Source organism: Salvelinus namaycush, chromosome 25 (genome assembly GCF_016432855.1).
Source record: "Salvelinus namaycush isolate Seneca chromosome 25, SaNama_1.0, whole genome shotgun sequence".
Taxonomy (NCBI): Eukaryota; Metazoa; Chordata; class Actinopteri; order Salmoniformes; family Salmonidae; genus Salvelinus; species Salvelinus namaycush.
Window position 1 is genome coordinate 3,902,943 of NC_052331.1, and position 14,026 is coordinate 3,916,968.

The window sequence follows — 14,026 nt, forward strand, 5'->3', positions numbered from 1 at the left end:
TACAAAATAATAACAAAGACAGTACAGTATTAAGATAGGCTAAAGCTGCTTCTCCAATAGATATCCCCGATCACACTTGAGGGCGATGTCATGGCGACGTTGGCTAGCTAAGCTCATGCGTAGAAACAATTCATCGGGTCTAATGGTTGTCTCGCCGAAATGAACATGTGCAGGCTGTCAAATCAAAGGGCATTCCTTCGAACTAGTTGTTTTTGACAAAAATGGGGGGAAAAAGTGTCAGTTTGTCACTTTCACAAGGTTGAAGCAATAACATGCTTAAAACTACTTCAGGAAAATAGTTCTAGGACTACGGGGGCGGTAGAGAGAAATGTGGTGGTGTTTTTGTCTTACAGTAACATTATACTATGCTATTATATTTGGTTGTCAATAGAACACTATCATTATGTGATCTTGAAGACATTGATACAACTTTGATCTAACTTTATTAAATGAGCATTATCCCTCTCATTAGGCACTTTACATAGGCACCGAATGTCACTTTTAAAAGCCATATACACGTGAGTGCAGGAGGAGGTGGGGGGAGGGGGAGACTGGCCACCCAGCTGCTTCTGGCATAGACTTCCTATGGGATTGACGCACGTTGCGAAAGTGGTCTGGGAGTGGTCTGAGTTGGGAGGGGAAAACTGAAAACAAGCTGTTATTGGCAGAGAGGTTTGGAACTCTTTCTGATTGCTCTATTACCTCATTTACCACCTGGTGATGTCACCAGGCAGGCCAAAACTCCATCCCACCAAAACAGGCAGAAACTTCAGGCGGTCCTTTCAAACAGCTCTTACCAAAAGTTTTTGACTGCACTGGGCCTTTAAACGCAACAAAAACCCAATACATTTGTGTAGGCTTCAGACAAACATAAATATTGCTTAGGCCTACATCTGCTAATAACACATGCCATAATTACAGCATCTGGCTAAAAGATGAGAAAAGTTGTGTAAATACTCAATCCATATTTTCTATAATGGTTCGATACAGTTTTAAGGGAACTTCAGACATCTCAGTGTTCCGCACGATATCCACTTGTGTTTGTAGCTCCGAGGTTCTACGCTGCCCTAGCCTGCTTTGAACACTGAGGGACTGAGTTGCAGTACCTTTGCCGATCACCAGACCACACTTGTCAGCGGGTATTGTGTAGGTGACCTCCTGCAGTCCCCCTGGTGAGCCCATGCCCCAGTCCCCGCGGCCTCGTCCCCTTCCTCTTGGTCCTCCAGAGCCCCCAAAGCCATCGCGCTCCTGCTCCAATCACACATAAGATAACTTTATTATCCCCATGGGGAAATCTTGTTTGCAGCTCTGTTCATACATTAAAACATGTCATCAAGCGAAGACAATGGACATTTCAAGACAATTACAGACAATAAATACAATGAGAATATAAAAGTTAATGAGTTATTCATAATGATAAAACATACAATTCATTATCTTCAAACTTCTTACATACAGCAAGGAGACACTCACCAGCTAGTATAGGTATTATACCCCGGGAGCTTAACCCAAGCATGGAGTGGAATTCTTTTACAATATCCTTGTGATATATCACAGGTAAAATATTTGAATATATTCGATAATGTATCTTATCAATCCTGTTAATTGCAAAAGTGTTCTTTTGCTTGAGGTGGTCTGCACTTACAAAGAGCCAAACGTATGACTAATCTGTTAGCTGTATTTGACTATGAGTTGCAGTACTTATTTGCAGGTCTAAATGGTAATTGTTTTGTATTGGCCACCTGAGCGATACACGCCAGAAAACAAGCAACATGGTACGAGTCCAAAATGGCACACTATTCCCTACATGGTGCACTACTTTTGACCTGAGCCTTATGGTCGCATGTCAAAAGTAGTGCACTATGTAGGGAATAGTTCGTCATTTGGGAGGCAAACATAGGTCAAGACGCAGCATGGGGAAAAATAAATTGACTGGAAAACAAGGATCACGAATGGTATGTGTGCTTGCTTGGTGTGTGTTCTGTGCCAAGTGTGTGTTTGCTTGCGGTGGTGTGATTGTGTGTACACTCTACTTGTATGAAATGTGTGTGTTCTGTGCAGTGTGCGTGTGTTCTTTGCTCTGAGTGTTTACTTGAGAGGTATTTGTTTGTTCTGGGTGTGTGTGTGCATGCATGTGTGTACCTGTGCTGTTTGGATGAGCTCGTTGATGAGATGGACAGCATGCTGACACCTGTCTGGTTGCCCCATCACTTGGGCGATGCGCTCTGGGCTGATGCCATCATCTGTTGGTGGGAGGAGGAAGTAGAGTACGCACTAAGCCAACAGTGGTGACTGAAAGCAGGAGTGCGTTCAGTTCGATTCAACGTTTGCTACGTTGCATGACGGTTTGTACTGAACGACACGTTTACCCAAAACGGTGCACGCCATTCTTCAACAGCCTTTGATGTACATTTGCTTCCGTTTGGTGGGTTTAGTTTATTAGGATCCCCATTAGCTACTGCACATGCAGCAGCTACTCTTCCTGGGGTCCACAAAAACTGGTGGGTGAGGTGAGGTGTGGCCTGATAAATATGAGTGTGACCATTTTACATCTCAAAACTTGTGCAGCACACTATACGCTAATCACCTTCTGGGATACCATAATCAAAGCTTATCAACTGGTCGTTCAGTTTCCGTAGAATTGATCACATCGTTTTGTCATTCTGAATACACCCCAGATACGGCACACACCGACACAAAGTCCCCTTTCCACATACATACTTGGTTATGGTATGATAAGAGACAGGGACAATTGCATTCGCCCCGATATAATTACATCGCTACAATGAAGAGAAACCCTCCTCCATATGACTCGAAATACGTAAAAAGAAACGTTTCGCACGCACCCGGTTTGAATTGGATCCTCACTCCAGAATCAGCCTGGATCTTCTTGATCATCTCGCCACTCCTGCCGATGATGATCCCCACTGCAAACCTGGGCACAGCTACCTATAGGGAGGGAAAAGGTCAGAAGCACGTGAGCTCAAACATCAAGGGTGCGTTTAAAATGTCACGGGACGTGAAATTCACTGGACATCCGGTGCATGCACATTACATTCTTACATCCAAAGTACTTCCGCCTAATCTTGACGCAAAGTCGTTGCGGCTGCTGCGGAAGTCTCCCTGGTCTTTGTCGCGGATGATCTCGATCACAAACTCCCGAGCTTGCTGTGGGGAGAAGAAAGTGATATTCACGTGACGGTGTGTGTGTGTGCGCACCATGGCAGTCGATGCTCCCCGTGATGCAGCAGTCTGACAGTAGTTGCCCTGTGTAATGTTAGTCTGGCCTCCCGCCTCACCTGGACCTTGTAGGGATCCCCAGTGATTCTCAGGGGTTTGTCCGCCCCGGTGGGCATGGGGCCGTCCTGGATCATCATCATCTTCACTCCCATTCTCTCCTGACACACACACACACACACACACACACACACACACACACACACACAAACGGTAAACACGCAGTAGAGCCCATTCCTGAAAGCTAAGACTCTCACATCCATGTCTTCTGTTTCCCTCAAAAGCCATACAAGGCTCATAAGAACAGAGGGTGACAAATCCACACAGAATGAAATGAATTGATACTCTTATAGATCATACACAAAGATTGCTTAATCATTATGCCTGGTGTTTTCCTGAACTTTCAAATACCTTTCAATCACTTCAATGCATACTTCCTTCAGACTGAAATTTTGCTCTGTTATTTATAACTTTTGAGATAATGGCAATAAGGCCAGCATTTTTTTTTTTTTTAATCATCAAATTAATTTCTGATACCACCAAATATCCTAAAATAGACAATCAATCGAGTTGATGGTCCATGTTATACTATCTTGTGGGAAGGCCTGGAGAGGAGAAAGATCAACTGGAGTGAGCTTTGGCAAATGGAGGCAAGCAACATCAGCTTCATCATAAGAGCTGTTTATGATGTGCTTCCATCACCAAAAAACCTACATCAATGGTATGGCGAGGACCCGACCTGCCCCCTCTGCCCAGCTCCAGCGACTCTAAGGCATATAATGACAGGTTGCAAGACCAGCCTCTCACAAGGTCGCTAAACCTGGAGGCACAATCAGGTCCTCAAGAGCCTGGCTGCAGCACTTGAGACCAAGAGGAGTGCAACCAATTCATTACCTCCAAAAACAAGCAATCCCGTCAAAACAACAACATTCATCCGGGAGGGACAGAAAAGGCCCAAGCATCCTCCTACAAAGCCAGAAACTGGACACCTAGGCATGGCCCGGGACTGGAAGATGCTTGTCGATATTGGCCAGCAACTCATTTTTCCACCTGAGATTGCTTCTACCAACCTTAGGCCAGACATGGTACTCTGGTCCCCTTCACGAAAGCCTGTGTACATCATAGAGCTCACAGTCCCGTGGGAAAACTCTGTTGAAGAGGCCTACGAGCGTAAGAAACTGCGTTACACAGAGTTGGCAGCAGACGCAACTCAGCGTGGCTGGAATGCAAAAGTCTGGCCAGTTGAAGTGGGATGCAGAGGATTCGTGGCTTCTTCCACCATCAGGTTGCTGAAAGAACTTGGAATCCATGGACAGGCTCTGCGGCAGACCGTCAGAGCAGTTTCTCAAGCAGCTGAAAGAGGCAGCCAGTGGATCTGGATCAAACGGAAGGACCCTTGCTGGGCTATAATTTCATGACCCCCCACCCCCACCTGAGAACCCAATTCAGATCCCTCCAACTTGAGGAGGGCATATGAGGTATGCGGTCAGCTGTAGGGCTGGCTCAGGGAAGAGGACGCCCCTGCCTTGCATAGTCCCGTGGGAAATCTTAATTGGGCATGGGACACAAGCGAAGGCTTGATCACCCTTTAGCTGGCCACCTTTGATGAGGGTGTTTAGTGATTAAAGGCCGAAACACCCACTGATTCGAAGGCACATTACTGAGGATGTGTCCCAAAATTGACATCTTAACCCAGTCTAAGAAATAAACCTCCCATGCCACTCTGTCAACATCACGGCAAATCTCATGTGAGTGCATACCATCTATTGGCACAATGGACAGTTTTAACATCTCGTCCCGTGTTTTATGATTCTTCAGAAAAATCTATGTTCGAGAGTTCAAATGACTAGACAGGAATGCATTGCATTTTGCAAAATAGTGAGGCCCTTCTGTTGCAGAGATGGTAAAAACATGTTCTATTTTAATAGGGTTTGGAACTTGAAAATATTAGTCTAGAGCCCTGACTATAGGCTGCTGCTTTAAGATCTCTCTGACAGAATGAACCAAACCCCCTTCTTAGGGTAGCCAATATGAACTCAATGTAAAAATGTCAATCTAAAATGTGAACTTGAGAAATATCGCTTCGATAGCCAAATCATCCGTTTAGATTATATGAAGCAATTTGACTGTGTGACCTCCCCAACCCTCTTCTCCAATTGGTATGGTGGCTTGCCCAGTAAGGTAGTTTTACAAAAGTTGCTCCCTCAGAAATATTAGTGACTACCACTGACTAGGGCTGTGGCGGTCACAAAATTTGGTCAGCCGGTGATTGTCAAACAAATAACTGTCAATCTCGCGGTAACTGACCATTAACATAAACACATTTAGCATCTCCTGGCTTCCACACATAGCCTACAAGCCATCGACGCAGACCTTTGGAACATCTACATTTTAAAAAGTCTAATAAATACATATTTGTTTTTAGACAGGTCTAAAGGAACATGATATGAAGAAAATGTAGTCTATTTCAGAAAACAGAACAGCATACTCTGACTTGTCCTTATGTTAGGTCCTGATCTGGCTATGCCAAATACTGTGGGCTACACTATTTAATTTAGCAGATAAGATATGCTTAGAATTATTGCTTAGAATTATTTTATAGTATGAAGAATGCAATTGAACAAAGCTGAATTATAAATATTTTCTCCAAACTATTTCAAGGAGAGAGCACATGCAGATATTCTGTGTTGCGCGGTTAACAATGAAAATGGGTAATCCTATATGCTTAATTTTGAGTTATTAATGTAACTTTAGTTGTTCTACAAACATTGGGCTAAATGTTTTGATTTTTAATATATTTTAAGGCTGCATGATGCGACTAATGATGATTTGAAAAAAGTAGCTTCAAAAAGGCATGAGCTCTGCTTTGTTTTTTGAGCAGGCTGTACACACTTCATTAGTCTCTTAAATCACAATTTGACAAGCACTTGATAATGCCTCGAATTTCACAGCAGCATCCCCTTGGTGTGGCCGTAACGCATCCTAAAAAAAATCCATGCCTTTTGCGGCCAGTGGCCGTTGCACCCTTGGCTCGGAGAGCTGCGTTGTGCCCTTCTCCCAGTGTGCTGCGCGCTCCGAAGCACCTCTCACTCACATGGCTCTCCGTCACGTGATGGGGTCATTCTAACAGGCTACAAGTGAAGACAGAGACGCAAATGTGTGCGTCCTTATCCAATTCCGAGGTGCATATTGAAGATATTGGAAGAGCTGTCCACATTTACTTTGTCAGCCAACAAGATGAGTAGGCCTAACGAACAGCAAAAGCACTAGCCTGTGTCAATCTACTATCACCATAGTACAATAGTTGACCTATTCTGTGAGAGAAATAAATATTCCAAACATAGTCGGGGACAGTTGTGGGATGCGATAGATCCCAAATGAATACAACCACCTGCATCAAAAAAAACTTACAGAACTTACAGCTTTAAATGTTGATAAACTATTAGGCTATTTATTTATTTCCATTAGAAGCGCAGCAATGCGCACAGGGCAGAAGGCTGTAAGAGCAAATGTTCCATTAGAGGGAAAACACCATTATCAAATGCGATTATGCATGTAATGCTTTTATTATAAAGGTGTATTTTTATTGGAAAAATGTACTTCCCCAAACTTGACTCACGCGCTGCTTATGTACGCCACTTAGTCTCTACACCCCTTGTAAAGCAGATTAATGTGCTTAATTTATTATTAAGTTATTTGGCCACTTTTGTTGTCATACAAACCTTAATAAAACATATAGGCCTATGGGCTAGGCCAATATGATTAAAAATAGTAGCTAAAAATAAAAAAGGCTTTGTTTCTTGCCTTGTGCTGGGCATCATTCACAAGTGATAATATATAATTAACAAGGGATAGGCTGTCACCCATCAGACTATTCTTGATTTGATCTCGTCTTTACATATACTAAATAATATGTGTGAAATTTGTTTTGATTTAGAATGGACCATTATCATGCACGTCTCAAAACAGGGGCAGGGGGAAAATACATGTCATCTATGCACCTAAATAGCAAATGGAGGGCGGTTTTCCCATGGTTCATTTTCATGCCAGCCAGGTAGGCTATACTCCTGTTGTAAAGATAAGCATTGTGCTTAATATTAGGAAAGTTGAGAAATAACCATTAGGCCTAGCCTATAGAAAGTTGATGGGATCCTACTCTTTTTTTTTTAGCCTATAGAAATATTGCGCAACATGAGCTCATGAAGTGTTTGATTCGGTTTTCGATTACATTTGCATTGACATCAGAGTGGTTAGAGGGACAATAGAGTGCTGAGTACCAGGTAGTTATCAAGTTTGGTAGGCTAGTAATGACCATCAGCAGCATCAGCGCTGGGAGAAGCCTAATTACCGTGACTAAACGGGCACGTGGAATTAGACTGTCTTCATAACTCGTGACCGCCGGTGTGGTGTAATACGGTCACTGCAACAGCCCTACCACTGACGCAGAGTGACATTAAGTAGGGTGCGTACGGAGAAACAACAATCCTGTGCCAGGACAACAACCTCTCCCTCAACGTGATCAAGACAAAGGAGATGATTGTGGACTACAGGAAAAAGAGGACCGAGCACACCCCCATTCTGCCCTGGCCTCTGACCGCAAGGCACTACAGAGGGTAGTGCGAACGGCCCAGTACATCACTGATGCCAAGCTTCCTGCTATCCAGGACCTCTATACCAGGCAGGGTCAGATGAAGGCCCTCTGAGGAAGGCTACCGCACGGCAAGTGGTACCGGAGCACCAAGTCTAGGTCCAAGAGGCTTCTAAACAGTCGTGGCCAAAATATTTCAGAGAATGACACAAATATTAATTTCCACAAAGTTTGCTGCTTCAGCGTCTTTAGATATTGTCAGGTGTTACTATGGAATACTGAAGTATAATTACAAACATTTCATAAGTGTCAAAGGCTTTAATTGACAATTACATGAAGTGGATGCAAAGAGTCAATATTTGCAGTGTTGACCCTTCTTTTTCAAGACCTTTGCAATCCACCCTGGCATGCTGTCATTTAACTTCTGGGCCACATCCTGACTGATGGCAGCCCATTCTTGCATAATCAATGCTTGGAGTTTGTCAGAATTTGTGGGTTTTTCTTTGTCCACCCGCCTTTTGAGGATTTACCACAAGTTCTCAATGGGATTAAAGTCTGGGGAGTTTCCTGGCCATGGACCCAAAATATCAATGTTTTTGTTCCCCGAGCCACTTAGTTATCACTTTTACCTTATGGCAAGGTGCTCCATCATGCTGGAAAAGGCATTGTTCGTCACCAAACTGTTCCTGGATGGTTGGGAGAAGTTGCTCTCGGAGGATGTGTTGGTACCATTCTTTATTCGTGGCTGTGTTCTTAGGCAAAATTGTGAGTGAGCCCACTCCCTTGGCTGAGAAGCAACCACACATGAATGGTCTCAGGATGCTTTACTGTTGGCATGACACAGGACTGATGGTAGCGCTCACATTGTCTTCTCCGGACAAGTTTTTTTCCAGATGCCCCAAACAATCAGAAAGGGGATTCATCGGAGAAAATAACTTTACCCCAGTCCTCAGCAGTCCAATCCCTGTACCTTTTGCAGAATATTAGTCTGTCCCTGATGTTTTTCCTGGAGAGAAGTGGCTTCTTTGCTGCCAGTCTTGACACAAGCCTCACTGTGCGTGCATTTGCACTCACACCTGCCTGCTGTCATTCCTGAGCAAGCTCTGTACTGGTGGTGCCCCGATCCCGCAGCTGAATCAACTTTAGGAGACGGTTCTAGCGCTTGCTGGACTTTCTTGGGCGCCCTGAAGCCTTCTTCACAACAATTGAACCACTCTCCTTGAAGTTCGTGATGATTCGATAAATGGTTGATTTAGGTGCAATCTTACTGGCAGCAATATCCTTGCCCGTGAAGCCCTTTTTGTGCAAAGCAATGATGACGGCATGTGTTTCCTTGCAGGTAACCATGGTTGACAGAAGAACAATGATTCCAAGCACCACCCTCCTTTTGAAGCTTCCAGTCTGTTATTCGAACTCAATCAGCATGACAGAGTGATCTCCAGCCTTGTCCTCGTCAACACTCACACCTGTGTTAACGAGAGAATCACTGACATGATGTCAGCTGGTCCATTTGTGGCAGGGCTGAAATGCAGTGGAAATGTTTTTGGGGGATTCAGTTAATTTGCATGGCAAAGAGGGACTTTGCAATTAATTGCAATACACCTGATCACTCTTCATCAAATTCTGGAGTATATGCAAATTCCCATCATACAAACTGATGCAGCAGACTTTGTGAAAATGTATATTTGTGTCATTCTCAAAACTTTTGGCCATGACTGTACACCTGTTGTATTCGGCGCATGTGACTAATAAAATTTGATTTGATTATTTAGTTTTCATGCTAGCGAGGGCCGAGAATCCACTCTCACATAGGTAAGTGGTTGCAAAGGGTGTCTTAACAGCGCAATTTGCCAAGGCAGGATACTCTTAGACAGCCCTATCCAGAAATCTGTCAGAGGCTTCTGATTAAATTCAATTTTCATAGAAGCGCTTGTTGCAATTTCAATGATATCGGTAAGTGGACTGGAGGCAGGACATGAAAGGGATAACAAATCCAGTTGTTGTGTCGTCCATTTTGGGAAAGTACCTGCATAACTGCGCACCCAGCTCACTCAAGTGCTTCACTATATCACATTCAACATTGTTCGTAAGCTTGAGTTCATTTGCACACAAAAAATCCTACCATTGTGGAAAGACCTGGGTGTTGTTCTTGTTAATGCAGACAGAGAAGAGCGCAAACTTCTTAAATCATAGCCTCAATTTTATTCTGCATTTTGAATATACTTGCGGAGTCCCTGTAATCCTAGATTCAGATCATTCAGGCGAGAAAAAACATCGCCCAGATAGGCCAGTCGTGTGAGAAACTCGTCATCATGCAAGCAGTCAGTCAAGTGAAAATTATGGTCAGAAAACTAAGCGCGTCTCTCAATTTAAAAAAAAAAACGTGTCCCTTGATATCCAGCATATGTATATATCTGTATATTGTAAAAGCGTTACATGGTTGCTGACCATATCATTTCATAATGCAGAAAATAGACGAGAGTTCAGGGGCCTTGCTTTAACAAAGTTAACCATTTTCACTGTACTGTCCAAAATGTCTTTCAAGCTGTCAGGCATTCCCTTGGCAGCAAGAGCCACTCAGTGCATGCTGCAGTGTACCCAAGTGGCGTCGGGAGCAACTGCTTGCACGCGCATTACCACTCCACTATGTCTCCATGTCATGGCTTTTGCACAACCTTCAATGTTATGTCATAATTCCGTAAAAATTCTGGCAAATTAGTTCGCAATGAGCCAGGCGGCCCAAACTGTTGCATATACCGACTCTGCGTGCAATGAATGCAAGAGAAGTGACACAATTTCACCTGGTTAATATTGCCTGCTAACCTGGATTTCTTTTAGCTAAATATGCAGGTTTAAAAATATATATTTCTGTGTATTGATTTTAAGAAAGGCATTGATGTTTATGGTTAGGTACATGTTGGAGCAACGACAGTCCTTTTTCACGAATGCGCACTGCATCGATTATATGCAACGCAGGACACGCTAGATAAACTAGTAATATCATCAACCATGTGTAGTTATAACTAGTGATTATGATTGATTGATTGTTTTTTATAAGATAAGTTTAATGCTAGCTAGCAACTTACCTTGGCTTCTTACTGCATTCGCGTAACAGGCGGGCTCCTCGTGAGGCAGGTGGTTAGAGCGTTGGACTAGTTAACCGTAAGGTTGCAAGATTGAATCCCTGTGCTGACAAGGTAAAAACCCACCGTTCCTAGGCCGTCATTGAAAATAAGAATGTGTTCTTAACTGACTTGCCTAGTTAAATAAAGGTGTAAAAATCGGCATACAAAATTACCGATTTCCGATTGTTATGAAAACTTGAAATCGGCCCTAATTAAATCGGCCATTCCGATTAATCTGTCGACCTCTAGTCCAGTACTTTAAAAATATCCTCTCCTGTTGTCCTGATTTCCAGTGGTTTGCAGAAGAGGATGTCTTCCTTAATTGACCCCCCATAAACGTAACGGACATATACCAGGAGCTGCGTCTGTTGACTCATCCAGCTGTAACGCATAGAACTCACTGGCTTGTATGTAAAGCAGAAATTGTTTCAAAACATCTCCTGCCATGTCACTGATGCGTCGTGAAACAGTGCAGGTGTAGTACTATTGGTAGTTGCAGTACTACCAGTACTAGAGCTGGTATATGTCTCTATGGACGTGGGCCTTACCTTTTTTTTAACCATTTATCAATTTTCAAGCAAACTGAATGAGCAGCAGCTACGTTTGGCTACATACGGACCGTTAGTGGGATTCCCACAAGAGAGTAACGGTTCATGTGATTGGATGTTAATTATTTGACCAGGCTACCTCTATTTGATATTGAATCTTTATTTCGCTGAATACTAGATAGTTGAATTTTATTTTTTGGCAGTGAAACAAGGCTACTCAGGGGAGAAAAAAAAAACTAACCCAAATGTATAGCACCTTTGGAAAACCTAAATGAACTGTTAGAAAATGTGAACCGCATTTGTATTTGGCGTACCCCGGACGGCATTGCGTACCCCAGTTTGGGAATAGCCAGGCTAGAGGGAGTATAGCCACAGAGATCCTATTAAAATTGCAATTTTTTTCTCTTGGAAGACATACCTGTAGTTGCTTAATGGTGTCCCCTCCCCTTCCAATGACCAGGCCCACTTTGCTGGCTGGGATGAGCATCTCCTGGACTGAGCTGTTGCTCTCAGCCTCGCTGTGGAACCCGGGGCCGTTCCGACAGCGTTCCACTATCTGACCAAGCATTCTCTTGGCCTGCCTGGTGGAGTGCAAATGGTTACATATCAATGAATTATAGATGATGGAATGTACTATCGCCGAAACCAATGAAATATTGTACTGATTGCCTAGAATGACTATCCTAGTGTCTCAAAACTTTATCTGAGTGGTCCACAATGTGGTTTTTAAAACTGTATTATGCATTGTCAAAACTGTAATATTGTGGCGTGACCGTTAAAATATATATGTTTTTACCTAATTCCAACAGGGTTACAGTTGATACTGTGAGCATCTATAGACCGTAAACAAGGGGACTTCCCACATAATATGGGGTCATTAAATGCAATAGGGTTCACTCAAGACGGAAACATATTGTTCTTTTCAAAATGACAAAGAATGTCCACGGTACTTTACTGCTACTGAGTTTATAGAATAACACGTTCAACCGTCTCAATATAGAAACTCACTCAATGCTCTCAGGGGTTCCAGTGAGGGAGCAGGCTCTGTCCATCATACCTCCACTCTCTACCATGACAAACAGACATTACAGTCAGCATCATGTATAGAACAGCTGGCATACAGTTAAAGGAGTCACATTTTCAAGATAGATCCCCTTCAGTATTGAGCAAAAACAGTCATGATAATCCATTTTGCATTGCCGACAGCGCATCAAGCTAGCTGACAACGCTCACACTATATGTTGCTGAGATACTCAATTATCATCTGATATTGGTTATTATATCATGTGAAGGTTGGACGTGTGTGTAGTCAGTCATTATGGGACATATTGATAGCTGCTTACCAGACGCAATTTGAATCTTACACCCGGACTCCAGCTGGATTCTTGTAATTTGTTCTCCTCCTCTGCCTATGACTAAAATAAATGGGAGGAGGGGGAAATAAAAGTGGAATGAGAGAGGAGAAAATAGTTCAGGTAATGTGTCAGACAAAATAAATACCAGGGCTGACCCCGGTAAGTCGACTGGTTGATTGTTTGGTCGATAGGCTGATGGTTTAACAATATTCTATTTGTCGAGCAGTCGCAAATAGATTGGTTTCTTTCATGGCACATGACACCAGTCTGATTTGCGCCTGGCTTAGTGGACTAATCCATTGAGGAGGCCGCGGGGAGATGCCACAGTCCAAGAAGGGGAGTGTGGCTAAGATGCACAAGCCACGTCTCTCTCCAGAATGAGCTCTCTCCTGCCATTTCATTCACATTCATTGTGAGAAATGTTTGCCTTTGATTGTTAGTGTATCAATTCCTCATTACATATCACCAGTAGTAGCCTACATTTACCATTAATTCCCATAATTCCTTATCTACTGTGTTATTTGGTTAGGGTCATTTCTGTTAAGGCATTCAATATATTGTTACCGTTGTTTACCGTTCTGATTTTCACAGAGTAGACACCTTGTTTGCAGAGCTCACAACCTATGCTACTCTTGTGAGAAAGGAGTTGAAGTTTATTTCATTCCGTTTACGAGTTGTCAATTTATTCTTTGTCTTTTGTTTGGAGCGCTCCTGTCAATGCTGAGTAAGGACACGCACCTGATTACGCATTTAGAAGTAGGGCTAGCTACCTAACCTGTGACCTGTGCGCAAATGTAGGTCTATATATGTGCCCATTTTTGGGATGTCTAATAGTATTTCTGATTGTATAAAAGCTGCAATGTGTAACTTTTTGGGTGGCATGACCAAATTCATATAGAAATGTGTGTTATAGATCTGTCATTCTCATTGCAAGCAAGTCTAAGAAACAGTCGATCTGTTTTATGTGCGCTATTTCTATGTTTCCAGGTCTTAACTTTCATTTTGTCATCTTTTACTTTAGGTTTTGTACACCAGCTTCAAACAGCTGAAAATACAATATAAATGTTTTATTTTCTTTCTTCGGGTAACCTATCTTGATCTCAGGCTCCCTCAAATAATTTGCGTGACCTCCTAAATGAATCAAACAGTGTGCTTAAAGCATAACAACAAACT

At 42.9% G+C, this 14,026-nt stretch overlaps 1 protein-coding gene across 2 annotated transcripts in view; it reads right to left on the reverse strand.

The window, feature by feature from the left end:
• The window catches only part of LOC120020137 (far upstream element-binding protein 3-like), a 66,746-nt gene that overhangs the window by 38,908 nt on the left and 13,812 nt on the right, over positions 1–14,026 (reverse strand). For both annotated transcript variants that reach the window (XM_038963609.1, XM_038963608.1), the window contains exons 5-12: positions 12,842–12,913; positions 12,507–12,564; positions 11,917–12,079; positions 3,300–3,398; positions 3,064–3,168; positions 2,847–2,949; positions 2,143–2,243; positions 1,107–1,248 (exon numbers count right to left, since the gene is read on the reverse strand). In XM_038963609.1, the coding sequence (XP_038819537.1) occupies positions 1,107–1,248; positions 2,143–2,243; positions 2,847–2,949; positions 3,064–3,168; positions 3,300–3,398; positions 11,917–12,079; positions 12,507–12,564; positions 12,842–12,913 (843 nt within the window). The remainder of the gene's footprint in view (positions 1–1,106; positions 1,249–2,142; positions 2,244–2,846; positions 2,950–3,063; positions 3,169–3,299; positions 3,399–11,916; positions 12,080–12,506; positions 12,565–12,841; positions 12,914–14,026) is intronic.